We start from the raw sequence: 21,383 nt of genomic DNA, 5'->3' as shown, positions 1-21,383 counted from the left end.
CGAGATCGCATCATTGCACTCCAGCCTGGGCAACAAGAGCGAAACTCTGTCTCAAAAACAAAAAACACACATGAGCTCAGATTCGCCTGAGATTCAGCTTTCAGAGAAAAGCCTCACCTCACCGGTATTTGTTTATTTGACAATAAAAAGACTGTACCACAGTCCCAAAGTAGCAGTGTCATCTGCTTTGTCTCATAAAAGTTATCAATTCTGTAGAGCATGTACATGTACATCCAAGGGCCCCTGACAGCTCTCCTGAAGATCACAGTTTTGTCCTGCACAGGGGCTGACCGATCATCCCTCAGCACAGTCTGACGGGACCACTTAAGGACGCTATGAGTCATTCCCTGAGGACACACAGACACTCAGCAATAATCGCACCTCAGATAAACCTCACCAGCTACGATCCTGCCACTGCGCAGAGCCAGGACACACCAACACTCAGGGAAATAAATGCATTATTCGAGGAAGGAAGGGTTCTGCCACATCCCCACTCACCTTCCGCTTGGTCTCTTCAAACAAGCTCATGAGACTCTCCTTGGCAGTCAGGATAGGGTTGCTGGCAGCTAAACTGCGCATATAGTAATAGACAGCGTCAAGCTTCCTCCTCTGTGGAAAGAGGCCAGAGATATTCAGTCAACCAATTCTCTTCCTAACTCCAGCAAGAGGCAGCTGACTCAGGAAATCCTACTCTCTCTCCCAGCCTGTCTCCCAAACTGAGAGGAATTCCAACAACAAAACCAGAAATGCTATCCACGGGAGAAGCCATCGCAACTGCATCACAGATCTCTTCTCGCACAGTATTATATCTTACATGCAAAGGTGCTCCAAGAACCAAGAACTCATAAGGAGAGAAAGGAATGAACAGCCTCTTAAAATACAAACAGAAGGCCGGGCGCGGTGGCTCAAGCCTGTAATCCTAGCACTTTGGGAGGCCGAGACGGGCGGATCACGAGGTCAGGAGATCGAGACCATCCTGGCTAACACGGTGAAACCCCGTCTCTATTAAAAAAATACAAAAAACTAGCCTGGCGAGGTGGTGGGCGCCTGTAGTCCCAGCTACTCAAGAGGCTGAGGCATGAGAATGGCGTAAACCCGGGAGGCGGAGCTTGCAGTGAGCTGAGATCCGGCCACAGCACTCCAGCCTGGGTGACAGAGCCAGACTCCCTCTCAAAAAAAAAAAAAAAAAAAAAAAAAAAAACAGAAATTACAACTTGTTCTTAGAGAAAGTATGATGTTCAACTCACTTTATATTTCCTATTCTTATCAGACAGTCAGTATGGTATAATGAAATCACGAAATTACAAGCCAGACAGACCTTGGTCCAAATACTGGCTAATCCAGGAGTTGACTTGGAGACTTTGGACAAAAGTCTCCAAGGTTATTACATTATTATGTAATAATCTTCCTGAGCTCCATATCCTCAACACTACAGTGGGAGTAATAATACCCAATGGAGGAGTATCCTCAGGCTTACGAAGAGTTGGCCACTGTCTCACACTTAACTGTACTTAATCAATGATGTTGTCATTGTTATTGATAATTTTTTAAAATAAATAATTAGTAGCTGAGTTGAACATTTTATGGATATTATTCAATAAATTCAGCAAGTCTATTTATAAGCAATTAATAGGGAAAAGAAGAAGAAAAAGGAAGTGGGTCAGAAAGAAAAAGGAAAACATTGAAACAAAGGTAGAAAGAATATCCAAAAGGCTTTCTCACTTTTTCTCCAACTTCATGTACATTTTCACTGTTTTCCATAACTGTTTCAAAATACATTTAAAATACTAGCTTCTCTCTCTCCCCAGCGTCTACTGATCCTTCAAAACTCCTATCTTGTATTCATCAGGCATGGCTAAAGGCACAGGTTCTAAGGTCAAATGCCTGAGTCTGAAATTGGTCTTGCATTTGTTAGGTATGACACTAAGCACGTTAACCTAGAGAAGCTTCCTTACTTGCAAAATGGAGATGTTTACAACATATGTCTCCCAAAAAGATTAAACTTATATAATGCATATAGTTTAACAGAATATTTGGCACACTATTACAGTTAAGTGGTAGCTGTTTTTATTATTATTCCAATCCATACTAATTTCTATCTACCCTACTCACTTGACTCGAGACTGTATTTTATCAAAATATTTTTTCATATTAAAAAATTTCCAAAACAGAGATACAACTTACAATCGGTATCTATTGTTGTGTCTTATTGTAATTTGCAGCATTCTTCTCAGTGGACAGAAGATAATGGTGCATCTAACAATCAATTACACAGTTATCAACTCTAATTTGTATCACTGTCTATACATCTCACTTGTTTTCTCAACACATTTTTTTTTTCAGGGAAGAAAGCAAGTCAATATTTTATCATTCCTGGCATCTAGCAAAGCACTGTACATGTGCTGTGTTCTTAATAAATACCTGAGATTCACTGATTGGAAGAGAAAGAATGACTGACTGACTGGAAGTGGCAGAAAAGTTGGGAAAATGTTGCTAACAGACAACGAAGAGGAGACAGACAGAAAAAAGAGGGATAGAGGAAAAGAACTTGAAGGAAGTGCTAATCTAGGTCAGAGGTCTGTGAAAAAGAAAATTTAATCCAAATGGCAAAAAGCCATTGAGGGAATTTAGCACAGTTGCAGCATACTAGATCAACACACAAAATTCAGTTACATTTCTATATACTAGCAATGAGCAATCTGAAAAAAGGAAATTAAGAAAACAATTTCTGTCTGGGCAAAATGGCTCAGGCCTATAATCCTAGCACTTTGGGAGGCAGAGGGAGGAGGCTCACTTGAAGCCAGGAGTTCAAGACAAGCCTTGGCAACATAGAAAGACATTCTTTTTTTTTTTCTTTTTTGAGACGAAGCCTCGCTCTGTCGTCTAGGCAGGAGCGCAATGGTACGCTTTCAGCTCACTGCAACCTCCAACTCCCAGGTTTGAGCAATTCTCCCACCTCAGCCTCCCGAGTAGCTGGGACTACAGGTGTGTGCCGCCACAACTGGCTGATTTTTATATTTTTAGTAAAGATGGGGTTTCACCAAGTTGGCCAGGCTGGTCTCGAGCTCCTGACCTCAAGTGATCTGCCCGCCTCAGCCTCCCAAAGTGCTAGGATTACAGATGTGAGCCAACCCACCTGGCCGAGACCCTGTCTTAAAAAAAAAACAGAGAAAGAGAGAAAAAAAGAAAACAATTCTTTTTACAAAAGCATCAAAAAGAATGATATACTTAGGAACATATTTAACCAAGGAAGTGCAAAACTTATTATACACAGGGTTAACAGAAATTAAAGAAGGAAGTAAATAAAAAGACACCCTGTGTTCATGAATTAGAAGGCTTAATATTTTGAAGATGGCAATACTTCCCAAAGCAATCTACAGATTCAATGCAATCCTTATCAAAATTCCAATGATTCTGCAAAAATGAAAAAGCTGATCCTAAAATCCATATGCAATTACAAGGGACCTCAAATGGCCAAAACAGTCTTGGAAAAAATAAATAAATAAATAAAAAACAAAGTTAGGGGACTCACATTTCCCAATTTTTCTCACCACAAACCTACAGTAACTAAAACAGCTGTGGTACTGGCATGAGGACTGACATATAAAAAAATGGAAGAAAACTAAGAGTTCAGAAACAAACCCACATATAAAGTGACTTTTGACAAGGGAACCAAGACTATTCAATGAAGAAAGAACAGTCTCTTCAACAAATGGTGCTGATAGAATGTAATAACCACATGTAAAAGAATGAAGTTGGACCTTTACCTCATACTATATATAAAAATTAACCTAAAATTAATCAAAGACGTAAATATAAGAGGTAAAAGTCTAAAACTCTTAGAAGAAAATAAAGAGGTAAATTTTCTAAACCTTGGATTTGGTAATGGTTTCATAGCTATGACATCGAAAGTGCAAGGAACAAAAGAAAAAAGATAAACTGGACTTCAACAAAATTAAAAAACACTTGTGCATCAAAGGATATTCTCAAGAGAATGAAAAGACAATCCACAAAATGGAAGAAAATGTTTGCAAATTATATATCTAATAAAGGTCTAGCATCCAGAATATATAAAGAACTCATACATCTTGACAACACAAAAAATAACAATTTTTAAATGGAGAAAGGACTGGAAATATGATATGCAAATGACCAATGTGCATATGAAAAAATGCTAATCATTAGGGAAACAAATTAAAACTATAATGTGATATCACCTCACCACCATTACAATGGCTACTATCAGAAAAGTAGAAAATAAGTGTTGGCAAGAAAGTGGAGAAATCAGAAGCCTTGCGTGCTGTAGGTTGGAATATAAAATGGTGTAGCTGCTATGGAAAACAATATGGTTGTTCTAAAAAACTAAAATGAGAATTACCAAATGATCTAGTAATTCGTTTTCTGGGTACATACCCAGAAGAATTGGAAGCAGGATCTTGAAGAGATTTTATTTGAACACCCATGTTCACTGTGGCATTATTCACAATAGCCAACAGATGGAAGCAATACAAGTATCCACCAATGGGTGAATGCACATATAAAATGTGGTATACATACACAATGAAATATAATTCACCCTCCAAAAGGAGGAAATTCTGACACATGCTACAACATGGATGAACCATGAGGACCTAAGCTAAGTGAAATAACCCAGTCACAAAAGAACAAATACTGCATAATTCCACTTACATGAGGTACCTAGAGTAGCCAAATTCATAGTAACAGAAAGCAGAAGGGTAGTTGCAGAGGTTGTGGGAAGAGAGAAGGGGAAGATGTTATTTAATAGATACGCAGCTTCAGTTTTGTAAAATGAAGAGCATTCTGGAGACTGGTTGCACTACAACATGAATGTACTTAATGCTACCGAAGCTACACTTAAAAACGGGTAAGACAGGCCGGGCACGGTGTCTCATGCCTGTAATGCCAGCACTTTTGGAGGCCGAGGTGGGTGGATCACCTGAGGTCTGGAGTTCAAGACCAGCCTGGCCAACATGGCGAAACCCCATCTCCATTAAAAATACAAAAATTAGCCAGGCGTGGTGGTATGAGCCTGTGGTCCCAGCTACTTAGGAAGCTGAGACAGGAGAATCACTTGAACCCGGGAGGTGGAGGTGGCAGTGAGCCAAGATCACGCCACTGCACTCCAGCCTGGGCCACAGAGTGAGACTCCATCTCAAAAAAAGAAAAAGAGCAAGACAGCCCGGGAGCGGTGGCCCATGCCTGTAATCCCAGCACTTTGGGAGGCAGAGGCAGGTGGCTAGCTTGAAGTCAGGAGTTCAAGACCAGCCTGAGCAACATAGTGAAACCCCATCTCTACCATAAACACAAAAAATTTAGCCAAGTGGGGTGGCATGTGCCTGTGGTCGGGAGGCTGCGGTGGGAAGATCGCTTGAGCCTGGGAGTGGGTGGTTGCAGTGAGCCAAGATCAGGCCACTGCACTCCAGCCTGGGTGACAGAGACCCTCTCTCCAAAAAAAAAAAAAAAAAAAAAAGTGGGTAAGATAGGCAGGGCTGGTGGCTCACACCTGTATCCTAGCACTCTGAGAGGCTGAGGTGGGCAGATCACTGAGGAGCTCAGGAGTTCGAGACCAGCTTGGATAACATGATGAAACCCCATCTCTACAAAAAATGCAAATATTAGCCAGGTGTGGTGGCGGGCACCTGTAGCTGCAGCTACTTGGGGGGCTGAGGCAGGAGAATAGCTTGAACCTGGGAGGTCAAGGCTACAGTAAGCTGAGGTCATGCCACCATATTCCAGCCTGGGTGACAAAGTGAGACCCTGTCTCAAAAAAAAAAAAAAGTAAGTGACTGGGAGCAATGGCTCACGCCTGTAATCTCAGCAGTTTGGGAGGCCAAGGCAAGAGGATCACTTGAGGCCAGGAGTTCCAAGACCTGCCTGGGCAACGGAATGAGATCCTGTCTATACAAAACATCAAAATATTACCTGGATATGGTGGTGTATGCCCGTAGTCTCAGCTAATCAGGAAGCTAAGGCAGGAGGATCACCTGAACCCAGGAGGTCGAGACTGCAGTGAGCTATGACTGTGTCACTGCACTACAGCCTAGGTGACAGAGTGCGATCCTATCTCTTAAATATATATACACACATGTATATATGGGTAAGAGGATAAATTTTATGAGTATTTTACAATTAAAATATTAAAATTGCCAGGTGTGATGGCTCACGCATATAATTCCAGTGTGAGGCTGAAGTAGGTGGATCACTTGAGGTCAGCAGTTCAAGACTAGCCTGACCAACATGGTGAAACCCCATCTCTACTAAAAATACAAAAAAAAATAGCGGGGGTGGTGGTATGCACCCGTAATCCCAGCTACCCTGGAGGCTGAGGCAGGAGAATAGCTTGAACCCAGGAGGTGGAGGTTACACTAAGTCGAGATAACTACAGCACTGCACTCCAGCCTGGACAACAGAGCGAGGCTTCATCTCAAAAAAATAATAATTATTATTATTACTTATATATATACATATATAATTAAAATTTTTCTCAATGAGCAATGAAAGTGAACAGATATGTCTCCCAACAGCAAATCAGCACATGAAAAGATGCACATCATTAGTTGCTAGGAGAATCCAACAAGAAACCACAACGAGTTATCACTTAATACGCACTAGGTTTGTGGATATCAACAAACTGATTCTCAAGTTTACATGGGAAGGCAAAAGATCCAGAATAGCCAATACAATACTGAAAAACAAAAGTGGAAGACTGACACTACTGCACTTCAAAACATAAATAGTTATAGGAACCAAGACAGTGTGGTACTAAGCAAAGGACAAATAGATCAATGGGAACAGAGAGGCCAGAAATAAACTCATGCAAATATAGTCAGCTGGTCTTTGACAAAGGAGCAAAGGCAATTCAAAGGTGAAAGGATAGTCATTTCTTTTTTTTTTTTTTTTTTTTTGAGACGGAGTCTCGCTCTGTCACCCAGGCTGGAGTGCAGTGGCCGGATCTCAGCTCACTGCAAGCTCCGCCTCCCGGGTTTACACCATTCTCCTGCCTCAGCCTCCCGAGTAGCTGGGACTACAGGCGCTCGCCACCTCGCCTGGCTAGTTTTTTTTTGTATTTTTTTGTAGAGATGGGGTTTCACCGTGTTAGCCAGGATGGTCTCGATCTCCTGACCTCGTGATCCGCCCGTCTCGGCCTCCCAAAGTGCTGGGATTACAGGCTTGAGCCACCGCGCCCGGCCTTAAGGATAGTCTTTTCAACAAATGGTGCTAGAACAACTGTATATCCACCCACATCAATACATCTATACACGAGCCTTACACTTCACAAAAAGTAACTCAAAATGTATTACAGACCTAAACGTAAAACATAAAACTATACAACTCCTAGAAAGTAACACAACATTAAGTTAGCCATGGGTTTGAAGACAACTTCTTAAATAAAACACCAGAAGCATAACCCATGAAAGAAATAACTGATAAGATGGATTTCATTAAAATTTAAAACTTCTGCTCTGCAAAAGACACTGCTGAAGAATGCGAAGACAAGCCACTGTCTGGAAGAAAACAGACGCAAAACACATACCTGATAAAGGACTTGTAACTAAAATATACAAAGAACTCTTAAACAAGGGAAAAAAGTCAATTGTAAAAATGGGCAAAAAAGTGGGGTTGGGGCAAAAGATCTGAACACCTCACTGAATAAGATATGTAGATGGGAAGCATATGAAAAGATGCTCAACATCGTGTATCATTAGAGAACTGCAAAAAGTCATACGTTATATGATCCCATTTACATGAGACATCCAGAATAGGTACAGATACAGAGACAGAAATCAGACGAGTGGTTGTCAGCGGCTGAGGGGATGGAGGAATGGAAAGCACAGGTATGAGGTCTCCTTTGGGGTGATGAAAATGTTCTGACACTAGATAAAGGTGATGGTTAATTGTATTTTCTAATTAACATTTTGTTCAATGATTACAATGAAGGAATGAGGAAAAGATAGATATACAGAAAAGGGGAAGAAAAAATAATGCTGCAAAGAGGGGCGGGAAAAAAATCCCATAATCCCATCACAGAGAATAAGACAGAGGTAAAAACAGAAAAGAGAGATTCAACAAATTCTGAAAGAAGTGTTTCAGTAAACCACATTACTTAATCAACTATTTCAACCCATAATTATTAAGAATTTTCTTGGCCGGGCGCGGTGGCTCAAGCCTGTAATCCCAGCACTTTGGGAGGCCGAGACGGGCGGATCACGAGGTCAGGAGATCGAGACCATCCTGGCTAACACGGTGAAACCCCGTCTCTACTAAAAAATACAAAAAACTAGCCGGGCGAGGTGGCGGGCGCCTGTAGTCCCAGCTACTCGGGAGGCTGAGGCAGGAGAATGGTCTAAACCCGGGAGGCGGAGCTTGCAGTGAGCTGAGATCCGGCCACTGCACCCCAGCCTGGGCGACAGAGCAAGACTCTGTCTCAAAAAAAAAAAAAAAAAAAAAAAAAAAAAGAATTTTCTTGGGAGGCTGAGGCTGGACGATCACTTGGGCCCAGGCGTTCGAGGCCAGCCTGTAGAGACAAAGCAATACCCCGTCTCTACAGAAAAACGTTTTCTGTTATCTGGGTGCAGTAGAGTGTGCCTGTAGTCCCAGTTACTCGGGAGGCGGAGGCAGGAGGATCACCTGCACTCCAGCCTGGGTGACAGAGCAAAACCCTGCCTCTAAAAAAAAAAAAAAAAAAAAAAAAAAAAAAGAAAATTTTCTCCTTGCTAAACGAGCATCTTATCTGCTTTTTATGATCGAACCTCTGGTACCTACCACTGGTCCCCACTTTCCCCCTTGAATTCAGCTTTCTCCCTAGGAGCCCTCTCAGCTCCCAAGGCCTGCTTCTCCATTAGAGACATATTGAGAGCACAATGATTAGACCTAGAGAAGTACAATCTGGTGCTCACTGTGCTTCTGCTATGGAGGCACCTTAGATAAAAAGTTAAAAGAAGTAACAGGATCTGGGGAAAGGAAGTAAAGATCCGACTACTTAGAGCTAGGTGCAAACTTTAAGGGAGAGAAGTAAGCCTTATTTTTCTTACAGAATGAGTTGTCTAGTTCAACAGAAAGGGAAGAGAATCAAGACAAAATTCAGAGCAGAAGCTCTGGTCAGAAACAAACAATGGTATTTAGCTGGAGCATAAGCATTCCCTTAGGAATTTAAGTGCAGTGGTAAGTGGATAGACAAAGCACAGAGTTAAGTGAAGTGAGGAATCCCTAACAACTTAATTCTGAGAGTAACTGTAATGAAAGGAGTTTGAGGGGATATTCTTTGGGCTACAGTGATGAGATGAAATGAAGCGCCAGGAACTGATATTATCAAACTCCATATTGTAAGATACCTCCTGCAAAGCACTTCCCCTGTCCACAGGATTTCTTACCGTATACACTGCCAGCAAAGCCAACTGGTTATAGGGGCGTCCATTCTTGGGAGCAATGTGCTGGGCCTTCAGGTACCAACTAGAACAGAAAAACAGTAAGAAAATGCTAGTTCCAGATTAGCTTTTTCCCAATTCATCCTGATAGCCCTAATACTTAAGATATAAGGTACAGTGTTAGATGTAACCCTGGAGAGGTAAGGCATGACTACAGGGACCAATAGGGACACCTGTAGAACACCCATATGGGAGGCAGCTCGAGTGGCCTAGTGCTCTTAGTAAGGCTTAGCTTAGAGCCACATAGGGAAGAGAAATAATGAAGTGGAGGTAAAAGTACCTGCGTGCTTTCCCATAGTTTGCGGTATCATTGGCTTGCTCCCGGTACCTAGCAATATCTCCTTGGCATATCATACATCGCTGGGCACTGATCAAGGCATACTTTACCTTCAGGAAAAACAATCAGTTAGTAGAAAAGCCAAGAAACACTAACTTCAACCCTCAAAGGACAGGGATGGGGTGAAAATGACAATGTAGTACTGGTAAGGCACTAGCAGTCCACAAAGTATAAAGTTTTCAGCCTAAACCTGACTACCAAAAAGACAGTCAACAGTGTGATACAAAATTTACTGAGAAAGATAAAGGAAGATTCTTGAGTCCCAGGCAAATGAAAGAAAACATTTCGATATTAGTAGTCAGGAGACCTGACTCTATGGAATAGTGTTTGATCTCAAGGAAGTCTTTGAGATGCTCTGGGACTCAGTTTCTTCATCTGAATGTAGAAATAACTACTCTATAGGGTAGCTGGAGGAAATAAATGTGAAAATATTTTATAAACTGTAAAGAGACATACAAATATGAAGACAATTGTTTACTCTGTTCTTTTTTCTCCCCCTAATAATTTCTGAGACAGAGTCTCACTCTGTTGCCCAGGCTGGAGTATAGTGGCACGATCTCGGCTCACTGCAACCTCCACCTCCTGAGCCCAAGTGATTCTTGTGCCTCAGCCTCCTGAGTACTGGGATGACAGGCATGCACCACCATGCCCAGCTAATTTTTGTATTTTTAATAGAGACAGGATTTCACCATGTTGCCCAGGCTGGTCTCAAACTCCTGGCCTCAAGTGATCTGCCTGCCTCAGCCTCCCAAAGTGCTGGGATTACAGGCGTGAGCCATCACGCCCAGCCACCCTATTCTTTTTTTGCCATCATTACAGTCTTTCTTCAAACTGTTAATATCACAGAATTGTACCACGGCATTATATTACCTTCCCCTAAAACAATGAATCGTTTTATCAAACATTAACAACATGCCACACTGTGCAGTACTATATGTTTTCTCACTGATAGGCTTGGCATCTGTCATTCAGAAAACAGAGTAAACCAATCCCAAGACATGTACCCACCAAAATATCTCCCTAAGGAACACCACTTCACAGCACACAATATAATCCACTCCACTGCACACGGAAGAAATTAACATACCACTGAACAAAGAGCAAAGCTTCATTGAGAAGGAGATACTGACCCCTCAGGAAGGCACACTCACTAAGCAAACTAGCTACTGTACATTAACCTCCTACCTAGCATGTAACTCAAATTTGTACCTCAGCAAAGTTACATATCACTACATATCACATATCCCCTAAGTCCTAACTATTCCACAAATTCTATGAATGAACATCCCCAAAGGTGTTAAGAATCCTCTGTATTTAACTGATAAAGCACAAAGAGAACTGATTATGCCTCCATACTACATCCACTTTGTCATCTTGGTAAGAGAGAAAAACAAAACAAAAATTATTTTGGCCAGGTGCGGTGGCTCACGCCTGTAATCTCAGCACTTCAGGAGGCCAAGGCAGGCAGATCACGAGGTAAGGAGATCGAGACCATCCTGGCTAACACGGTGAAACCCTGACTCTACTAAAAATACAAAAAATTAGCCAGGCGTGGTGGCGGGTGCCTATAGTCCCAGCTACTCGGGAGGCTGAGGCAGGAGAATGGCTGAACCCAGGAGGCGGAGCCTGCAGTAAGCCAAGATCACGCCACTCCACTCCAGCCTGGGCGACAGAGCAAGACTCGGTCTCCAAAAAAACAAAAAAATTCTTTCAAAGGCTCTTCATCCTCAGCATGAAGTCCTGGACAATTGAGCCCCTGCTTACTTCATCAGCACCACATTCCCGGTCACTCTCTGTACCTCAGTCAGACAGACTCCTCAGTTCCCCTAACACACCGTGCTGTTTTCCACTTCAGGGCCTTTAAGTACATTGTCCTCTTCCCCTAGAATGCTCCTCTCCTTGCATTTTCACCTACACCTTCACCTGGCTGATGTTTTCAGCCTTCAGTCTTAGTTTAACTATGACTTTCTCAGTCTCCCAGGATTCTTTAAAACTAGGTTAATCCTTTACAGTATACACCCCCAACATCCTTGGTGAAAGTCAGTCTGCACTCACCCCCAATCAAACACTAAACTCCAAGAAACAGGAGCACGTTTTAAATTTTTTTCAATCTGCACTGAATTGCCTCTGCCTAAAATGCCACCAAGCATATAAGAGGAACTCAATAAACACTTTTTTTTTTTTTTTTTTTTTTTTTTTTTTTTGCGATAGAGTCTCACTTTGTTGCCCAGGCTAGAGTGCAATAACGCAGTCTTGGCTCACTGCAACCACTGCCTCCTGGGTTTAAGCGATTCCCCTGTCTCAGCCTCCTGAGTAGCTGGCACTATAGGCATGCACCACCACACCTGGCTAATTCTTGAATTTTTAGTAGAGATGGGGTTTTGCCATGTTGGGCCAGGCTCATGTCAAACTCCTGACCTCAGGTGATCTGCCTGCCTTGGCCTCCCAAAGGGCTGGGATTAAGGAGTGAGCCACTGCGCCCAGCTAAAAACATTTGTCCATCAGTAAGAAAGCTTGTATGTAGTAATTTATCATAAGGAGCAAAAAGGCAAGAGGAAGCCTCTGCTCCATAAATCACACTGCTTTCTGTAATGAATCTCTAACCTCTTCCTAAATATGCTCAAGTTTCCCATCTTAAAACAAAAACTGGCCAGGCATGGTACAGAAGGAAAAAAAAAAAAATGAAAAACAAAGAAGAAAAAAATCTTCTCTTAGAACCCTATGTTCTTTCAGCTGTCTTCCCTCCTTGCCTTCACAGCCAAGATGCTTAAAAGAATGGTCTATATTACTCTCTCGCAATCTCTACTGCTTTATCTCTCTTCGCTACAATCTAGCTTCCAGTCTCCCCAACTAAATTAACTCTTGATAAGTTCATCCAATCCAATGGACACTTTTTAGTCATCTTATCATTTGACAGCTCCATTGCACCTGACAATTTTACCTACCCCCACCTTGAAATGTAACCCCCATCTCTTGCCAGTCTTCCCAGTACCCCAACTTTCGCCTCAACCACCACCTATATCATGATGACTCATGATCTGTAACACCAGCCCAGCTTTCTCCTGACCTCCAGAGAGACCACAATATTCATTTGTTCAAGTTCCTGCAACACACACACTTCCACCTAAGCATATCCAAACCTGAATCAATCTCTTCCTTTACAGCCACTCCCCTGGACTACCAGCTGGGAGATGATTCAGACTCTCCACGCCTCCAATCTCATCCATCCCTCATACCAAATCAGTCAACACTTCCATTCTATTTCTTTTCTTTCCAATCTGTCTTCTCTTTCCCATCTCCACGACCTCTGAGTTCAGACCTACAACCTGACTCCTCTATCTCCACTCTCCTCCAACTCCCATCCAAACTCACCAATCTGCCCAAGTGACCGGTTCTAAGAAAAAACCTACCTTATCCATTTACTAAAAAAGCAATTAATGGTTCCCCGGAGCTTTCAGAATGAAGTCCAAACTCTTTGGCACAGCAGATGAGAGCTTATGACCTAGTCACTTCCCCCTTCGTTAGCTCTTCCACCTGCAATAGCCCCTCCACACTACAAACACCAGCACACTGAACTTCCTGTACTTTCCCAACAATGCCTGTTTCTCTTTTGCTGGACCCTCTATCTAAACTGCTCCTCCCATCTGCAAACCCCTAGTCATGTTTCAAAACTCAGCTTGACAATCTCCATGAAGCCTTCCTTGGCCCCACCAGGCTAAGTTAGATTCACTGCTCTCTATGGCCCTTCAACACTCTATACCGGGGTCCCCAACCCTCAGACTGTGGACTGGTATCAGTCTCTGGTCTGAGCGGTCGGCGGGCTAGCACATAAACATATCCAAACCTGAACCAATCTCTTCCTTTACAGCCACTCCCCTGGACTACCAGCCACACCACCTGAACCCTACCTCCTGTCAGATCAGCGGTGGTATTAGGTCTCACAGGTGCGCAAACCCTATTGCGAACTAAGCATGTGAGGGACTTAGGCTATGCACTCTTTATGAGAATCTAATGCACCCACATCCCCGTCCATGGAAAAACTGTCTTCCACGAAACCAGTCCCTAGTGCCAAAAAGGCTAGAGATTGGCCAGGCCTAGTGGCTCATGCCTGCAATCTCAGCACTTTGGGAGGCTGAGGTGGGTGGATCACCAAAGGTCAAAAGTTCAAGACCAGCCTGGGCAACATGATGAAACCCCATCCTACAAAACATACAAAAATTAGCCAGGCTTGGCGGTGGGCACCTGTAATCCCAGCTACTCGGGAGACTGACACAGGAGAACTGCTTAAATCTGAGAGGCAGAGGTTGAAGGTTGCAGTGAGCCGAGATCACACCACTGCGCTCCAGCCTGGGTGGCAAGAATGAAACTCCATCTCAAAAAAGGGAAAAAAATAAAATAAAGAAAGAAGGCAGGCTGGGGAGCACTGCTATATGCCACTACCATAGTACACATGACACCACAACTGTTGGTTTAATCTATCTGCCCCGCACTGAACTATACCTTTCATTCTTTTATCCTCAACATCCAGTAGAGTCTCTAGCACATAACACTAGATAAATGCTTACTAAATGAATGAAAATTTTAAGATAAATAAAGAAGGTAGCTTACTGTCTTGCGTAATGGCTTGCTGCGAATGGCAAGACCATCCATGTAGTCTTCCAGTTTGAACTTGTAAGTAACCTGCAGCTTCTGAAGCAAACTATCAAAGAAGTCACTACCCTATAAAAAGAAAAAAAGAAATTACTGAATTAACCTATTCTGATCCAACCTATCCACCAAAAACCGGGGCAGACAACCCTTTCACAGTTCTGCTAATGTTCAGACATCCTATGAAAAGGGAGACATGCACAATATTTAGTGGCCACCAATTTGAGCGCAGGACAAATTCAGTCTAAGCCTTCTTCAAAGATATGAACACATGAACACACACACACTCTCTCTCTCCACACAAACACAAACACGTATATACACATTCTCATTCTCTCTCTTTTAGGCCAAGGCATTCAGAAAGCTTTCAACCTCAAAACTCCAATTGTCAGTAATTCACGGTCCCAAGGAAGCAACTGGAGTAGTGTAGGCTCAGAACCCAAGAAAAGGGCATAGTTTTTTTGTCGATATTCTGTTCTAAAAGACGGTATTTCAGGTAGTAAAAATCCACCATAACTACAGAATGCTGAAGCCTTTACCCCAAGGACAAAAAGATGACAGTTTACCTCATCCAAGAGCTCCAAAAGTCTGTTCCGAATCTGTTCTGGGTTCTCAACATTCGGATCCTTGACAAGTTGCCTGAACTTCTCAATCACCTGATAGAAAGCATTCTTCCACAGGATCTGATCCACATTCTGATTATCAGAGAACTCAATATCTAATAGAATACAGCGCTCATATAGCTGCAGCAGTTCAGCTCTGGAATAAAATACATGCAACTTCCAGCTCCAAATACACCATGGAAAGGGCTAGACCCAAGTTTTGAGATTCCAGCAAATTAACCACCTCCCTTGGCAGGAAATCAAAACTGTGACCAGGTAGGCATACTACTCTCTCTGGTTTCCAGTCTGCAGAGCAGAACGTCATTCTAAAGATACTTGTGTCTAGGAAAATAGTTTTTTCCCATATGTCTTCACCTAAATTTAACAACTGAAGTAAGATCTTCACTGCAAGCTATATGCTGTTCATTTCTTGGCATTCTAGAAAGTCTTTTTACATTTCAAGATTCCATGATCCCTTAAAGATAATTTTTTCTTAAAGAAAAAGTAGGATGCATAATCTTTTCTAAGACTAGAAAATAAAACTTCTGTTCTGTTTCCAACTGTCCTTCCCTTACAAAGGGAAAAGGAGATAATACCCAGCAGCTCAGCTAAAAAGTTTCTACCTTCCTCAGCCATAGGAATCTATACACCTCCAGCTGATCCCCATTTCCCTCCAGCCAGAATAGAACACATCATACCTGAGTTGCGCCATCTTCTCCAGGCCCTCCGGACTGATGCGGTCCCTGGAGAGCAGGTTGCTGAGCTGCAGCTCCTGGTTGTCAGCCACCCGGAGAAGCCTGTGCAGCTCCTGTTGCTGCAGGTTCCTCATGTGCTGCTCCACCTCCTCGGGACTCATGGTGCTGGCAGGTAGAGGGCTACATACATACTGTCCTGATGGAGTCGGGTAGCCTGGGTAGTAAGGCCCTGGGTACACACCATTTGTAGGGCCCACAGGGTACTGCAGAGGGTTATAGCCCGTATAGGGATACTGGGAGGCAGGGCCTGGTGTCCGAGGGTAATAATAGGGGTTGTCAGAGTTTTGAAACTTATAGTAAGATGCTTGAGCCTGGCGTGAGTCACCCCAAGACGTAGGACTGACTTCATCATCGGTGTCCAAGAAATGCAGCTGGGGCGCCTGAGTCTTCAGAGCAGGTTTCTGATCAGGATTGTTGGGGTCCCACAACCGGCGTGTGGTGCCTCCACGGCCCCAACTCCGAGGTCCCTTACCACCAGATCCAAACAAAAGCCGAGGCCCCGAAGGTGCGGACTCTGGAGAGCCTGCTGAACTGACAGATAGGGTGGTATGGGCAGGCAGAATCAGAATGCCACGACCACGACCCCGAAGTTCTTGTTTCGGGTTTTTGGACTCCTGCTTCTCAGAGCCTTTGCCCCCACTGCTGAAGCCTTTGTCAGGCTTTCCTCTATCCACATCATCCCTGGCTGACTTCACCACGGGAGACTCTTTGTTCATGGCTTCCGCATCAAAAGTGACACGAAGAGTGCCTCGATTTTCTTTACCATTGCTTTTCTGCTCACCCTCCCCACGGCCAGACCAGTTTCTTTCTAAATGTTTCTTCCTTTCTGAACTTCTCCTGGGTCCTAATCCATCAGGCTCATCAATTCTGTCCTCATCTAAGGAATCGGTTGAGGACACAGACACTTGCTTCTTCAGTCGTGGCCTCTCCTTGGTCCTATCCTGTCGGCGGCGGCGACATCCATTATCAGTCAGGCCAGCTCCCTCAGCGCTGTTGTTGCTGCCAGCTGAGCTGGTACTGCACGTGCGGTAGCGATTCCTTCGTTTGTCTGACCGGGAGTAGCGCTTTGCAGAACCTGGCTTCCCCTGGGCCGGGTCATCATTGGTTTTCCTCATCCCCTCCCCTTTTTCAACTCTCTTTCCTTTTTCTCCCTTTGCAGCCCTTACTCTGTCACCACCTGGGTTCTTTTCTGTCTCAGCCCTGTCTGGTTTATTCACAACTTCCTCTTTCGCAGCATTTCCCCTACACTCATCTTCCTCTACTCTCAGTTGCTCTACCTGGTTGAGGATTTCTTCCTCCTCCACCCGACTAGCTGATTCTTTGCTAACAGTCTGCAAACGTCGTCCAGGCTGATAGATCTGCAGGTCTGGTTTCTTTGTTCTTTTGATAATTTTTAGACTACGATCCTCTTGTCCAGCAGTCCTAGGAAAGGATTCTTGTCCCCGATTATTTTCTGGGTCTACAGGACCATTCTGCTGTTGGTTGTTCAGTTCCTTACAGACATCTTTAACGGGCTGAGTACCATTTTCAACAGCAAAGGAATCTCGGTCATTAACGATTTCATCTTTGAATTCCTCACTCCCAGAGGGTTCCTTGATTTTGGGCTTGTTCCTTAGCCGAGAAAGGCCAGGCTTATAAATTTCCAGATCTGGACGCCTGTTATCTTTGCGTGGCCTGGCCTCCTTTAATTCCTTCATGTTTTCTGTTATGTTGGGGAGAGAGTTTGGGAGGGAAAGGTAGAAGATAAGCATAAAGAAGGAAGGAGGGGGAAATACTGTCATTCTGGTTAAGTAACAAAAAAAAGTCAAGCAAGAATTACACATCCAAATGCTAATATTGGTAGACAAGGAAGGACATTTCTGTAGAAGCAGAAATTCTGGGTTTACAACACTTGTTCAACAATTCACAAGGCTAAGGACCTAATTGCTTTGGTGCTACCTACACTTGGGTGAGGGAAATGGGGGAACCCATCTCCTTATGTGTTACCCCAGTCATATTCAGAAATCCAAGACCCCAAACTACCTCATTATTGTCAGAACAAAAGATCTCTACAACCTTTTCATATAGAGCCTGTGAATCCACCTCAGCTTTTTCTTCTGCCTTTAACTTTTTTCCTGGGTGGCTAAGTTCTTCTAACATAACAGCAGGGGGAAAAAGTAAAAAAGGAGAAAAAGGGGGGTATTATAACAATCATCAGTCCTGGATATCTCTGGAGAAAAAAAATGCGACTCTCGACTTTAAACTTGACCGGGACAATTCTCTTCTTCAGGATACCAATTACCAAATAACATACCTGCTGGTAAATTAAACAGTAAGCAGTTCCTTCCACATTCTTCAACTTCACCCATCCTCACCAACTCACCAAGAGTAGCTCGCAGAGTTACCAAACTACTGCTCAGACGATCGTACTAGAACACTGACACTAACTGCTACTGTGATGATGGAATTATGATTAGAAAAAAGTTCCATAAGGGAACTTTCCCTGGATGCTGATGGAAAGATTGTGACATACTCTCAAAATACCAAGAACTGGGAACTCAAGAATGAAGAATAATACAGGACCTTAGAAACCACTCTCGGCCAGGAGCAGTGGCTCACACCTGTATTCCCAGCACTTTGGGAGGCCAAGGCGGGCAGATCACGAGGTCAGGAGATTGAGACCATCCTGGCTAACACGGTGAAACCCCATCTCTACTAATAACACAAAAAATTAGCCGGGCATGGTGGCGAGTGCCTGTAGTCCCAGCTACTTGGGAGGCTGAGGCAGGAGTATGGCGTGAGCCTGGGAGGTGGAGCTTGCAGTGAGCCCAGATCACGCCACTGCACTGTAGGCTGGGCGACAGAGCGAGAGACTCCATCTCAAAAAAAAAAAAAAAAAAAAAAGAAACCACTCTCTGAGCTCCATGAACTTACTGAACAGCAAGTATAACAAGATGACAAATATAACAAGCAAGTATCTGGATTTTTTTTTTAAGTATCTATTACCATTGTCAAAAGTAACCACTAAACATTTCAGTGGAAAAGTGACAGAATTCGTGAGAATGTTATCAAGTACACAAATGGAATGCTATATAAAATCCAAGCATAGGCCAGGTGCAGTGGCTCACGCCTATAATCCCAGCACTTTGGGAGGCTGAGGCGGGAGGGCTGCTTGAGGCCAGGAGTTCAAGATCAGTGTGGGCAACATGGCAAAACCCTGTCTCTATAAAACATACAAAAAATAGCCAGGTGTTGTGGTGCAGGTCTGTAATTCCAGCTACTGGGAAGGCTAAGGTGGGAGGATCACTTGAGCACAGGAGGTGGAGGCTACCGTGAGCTGAGATCCCTCCACTGCACTCCAGCCTGGACAAAAGAGTGAGATCCTACCTCAAAAAAATAATAACAATAGACCGGGCGCGGCGACTCATGCCTGTAATCCCAGCACTTTGGGAGGCCGAGAGAGGCGGATCACGAGGTCAGGAGGCGGGTGGATCACGAGGTCAGGAGATCGAGACCATCCTGGCTAACAAGGTGAAACCCCGTCTCTACTAAAAATACAAAAAATTAGCTGGGCATGGTGGCGGGCGCCTGTAGTCCCAGCTACTCCGGAGGCTGTCAGGAGAGCGGTGTGAACCCGGGAGGCGGAGGTTGCAGTGAGCCGAAATCGCGCCACTGTACTCCAGCCTGGGCGACAAAGCGAGGCTCCGTCTCGAAAAATAATAACAATAAAAACGTTTTTAATCCTAGTATTGCTCTCTAAATATAAATGCAAACAAGCCCACAGGAATCATATGCTCTAGCACGTACATTTACTTTTTGTAGATGTAACAAAACGGGAAAAATAGAGACTGAGGTTTAGGATAGTGCTTCACTATTGAAAAAAGAGACTCAGGTTTAGGAAAGTGCTTCACTATTTTCAGAAGTTTAAAAGACAGGTTCATGAAGTATCCACAAAGATAAAGCAGTTTAAGCCAAGAATACCTCACCCTCGGCATTCTGTAACTTGGTGGGGGGGGAGGAGGGATGGGGAGAGCTCTTCCTACTACTTTCTAGAGCAGCGGGAGAAAACAGCCTTAACCATCCAATTCTGTTAATCAACAAAAACCAATTTCACAGACTGGCCGCAAACCTAGAGAAGCCACCTATCACAGCTAGCATTCTACACAACTCTATTGCCTAACGCAGGGGAGGTGAGACACTTAGAATCTTTCTTACTTTCCTGACGTGGCTGGAGACTCGAAATTAACTTGCAAACTGAGCATTCTCTCTAATAAAAACTGCTCCCACACATGCCAGGGCCAAACCCGAGTAGTCAGAGGTCCCGGATCCCTCCAATGGCGCAGCTTTCGGAAGCCTGTCTTGGGGGGGAAAAGTTCAGCAAGGAAGTCGCAGGCTGTTAAACCTTTCTCCCCAAATCCTTCTCTCCGACGCTAAAGCGGTGGCCGGGGCAGGCCCGCGGAGGGCGGCCTGGAGAGCGATACGCCCGGGGCCTCCACCAGACCCCACTCCTTTCCGTGTCTCCCGACGCCTGGGAATCCGCGGGCGGGTCTGAGAGGGCTGGGGCAAAGGGGAACAGTCACCTTCGCGGCGAAAAAGAGGGTGGAGGCAGGAATTCGGGCCATGCTCTCACGGAGCCGGCCGGGACTGGCCGAGCCCGACCCCGCACGGACCCGCGGGAGAGGCAAGGCAGCGAGGGTCCGCCGCGGCCCCAGCGCCTACTGCCGGGGGAAGGGGCGGGGGCTCCGGAGCCGCGGGCCGAGCGGGGAGGAGGCAGGGGAGGAGGAGAGGGAGGCGGGGCGGGCAGGCCCGGCCCAGGAGCTGGGCGGCGCGACTCACCTCTACTCCCGGCCTGCGGGGCCAGAGTAGCCAGGATCCCGCGCAGCTCCGACGCGGAGATCCGCACACGCTCCAGCCCTTCCGCCATCTTCGCGTCTGCTGCTACAGCCGTAGCTACTCCGCCACCACCGCGCGCAGCCAGGAAACCACCACAGACGGGCGGCGCGCGCGCTCGCCCACCTCCCAGCCTTTCCCCGCCCCCTCCCGCCCTCCCTGGCCGAACGACGGTGGCCGCGCTGGGAGAAAAAGCGTCCAACGCCGATTCCAGAGGGGCGGGACCGGAGCGCGAGCCTGGGCGGGGCGGGCGGGCGCTGCGCGTGCGCAGAGGTGCGGCCGGGGAGGCTCGCGGAGGCTGGAGCTGGAGGCGCGGCGGCGGGGAGCTGAGGTGAGGCGAGGCCGGGCCTTGCCTGGCCGGGCGGGCGTTTGCGGCGGTGGCTGCCGTTGCTGCTGTCGTGGCCACCGAGGACGCTGGTACTAGTCTGGGACTCGGATTGACAGAGACACCCCGCAGCCTGGGCTCCTCTGGACACCTTAGGCCGGGCTCGCCCGCCACAGGCCCGGACTAGCCCGCGGGCCATTACTGGGGACCTTGAAGATCTGCTAAGAGTAGTTATTACTATTCCTTTTTTTTTTTTTTTTTTTTTTTTGTTTTGAGGCGGAGTCTCGCTCTGTCGCCCAGGCTGGAGTGCAGTGGCGCGATCTCGGCTCACTGCAGCCTCCGTCTCCCGGGTTCACGCCATTCTCCCGCCTCAGCCTCTCTAAGATTAGGAAACTGAATCCC

At 45.2% G+C, this 21,383-nt stretch overlaps 2 protein-coding genes across 3 annotated transcripts in view; one reads left to right on the top strand and one right to left on the bottom strand.

Annotated features, from left to right (window-relative positions):
* The window catches only part of SMG6 (SMG6 nonsense mediated mRNA decay factor), a 244,460-nt gene extending 223,645 nt beyond the window's left edge, over window positions 1-20,815 (bottom strand). Inside the window, exons 1-7 of one of the 2 annotated variants that reach the window (XM_050763507.1) lie at window positions 20,603-20,815; window positions 15,731-17,489; window positions 14,997-15,189; window positions 14,392-14,502; window positions 9,727-9,833; window positions 9,393-9,471; window positions 499-609 (exon numbers count right to left, since the gene is read on the bottom strand). In XM_050763507.1, coding sequence (XP_050619464.1) covers window positions 499-609; window positions 9,393-9,471; window positions 9,727-9,833; window positions 14,392-14,502; window positions 14,997-15,189; window positions 15,731-17,489; window positions 20,603-20,690 — 2,448 coding nt within the window. In that variant the 5' untranslated portion in view covers window positions 20,691-20,815. Of the gene's footprint in view, window positions 1-498; window positions 610-9,392; window positions 9,472-9,726; window positions 9,834-14,391; window positions 14,503-14,996; window positions 15,190-15,730; window positions 17,490-18,080; window positions 18,555-20,602 lie in introns of those variants that run through there. The other variant, XM_050763508.1, reaches the window with a different exon arrangement.
* An 85-nt stretch (window positions 20,816-20,900) lies between these two features.
* The window catches only part of SRR (serine racemase), a 28,207-nt gene continuing 27,724 nt past the window's right edge, over window positions 20,901-21,383 (top strand). The window contains exon 1 of the mRNA XM_050763576.1: window positions 20,901-20,987. The gene's annotated coding sequence lies outside the window, so the exon portion shown is untranslated. The remainder of the gene's footprint in view (window positions 20,988-21,383) is intronic.

Source organism: Macaca thibetana, chromosome 16 (assembly GCF_024542745.1).
Source record: "Macaca thibetana thibetana isolate TM-01 chromosome 16, ASM2454274v1, whole genome shotgun sequence".
NCBI lineage: Eukaryota > Metazoa > Chordata > Mammalia > Primates > Cercopithecidae > Macaca > Macaca thibetana.
The sequence above is the reverse complement of the archived record's forward strand: the minus strand, read 5'-3'. Positions and strand labels throughout refer to the sequence as shown.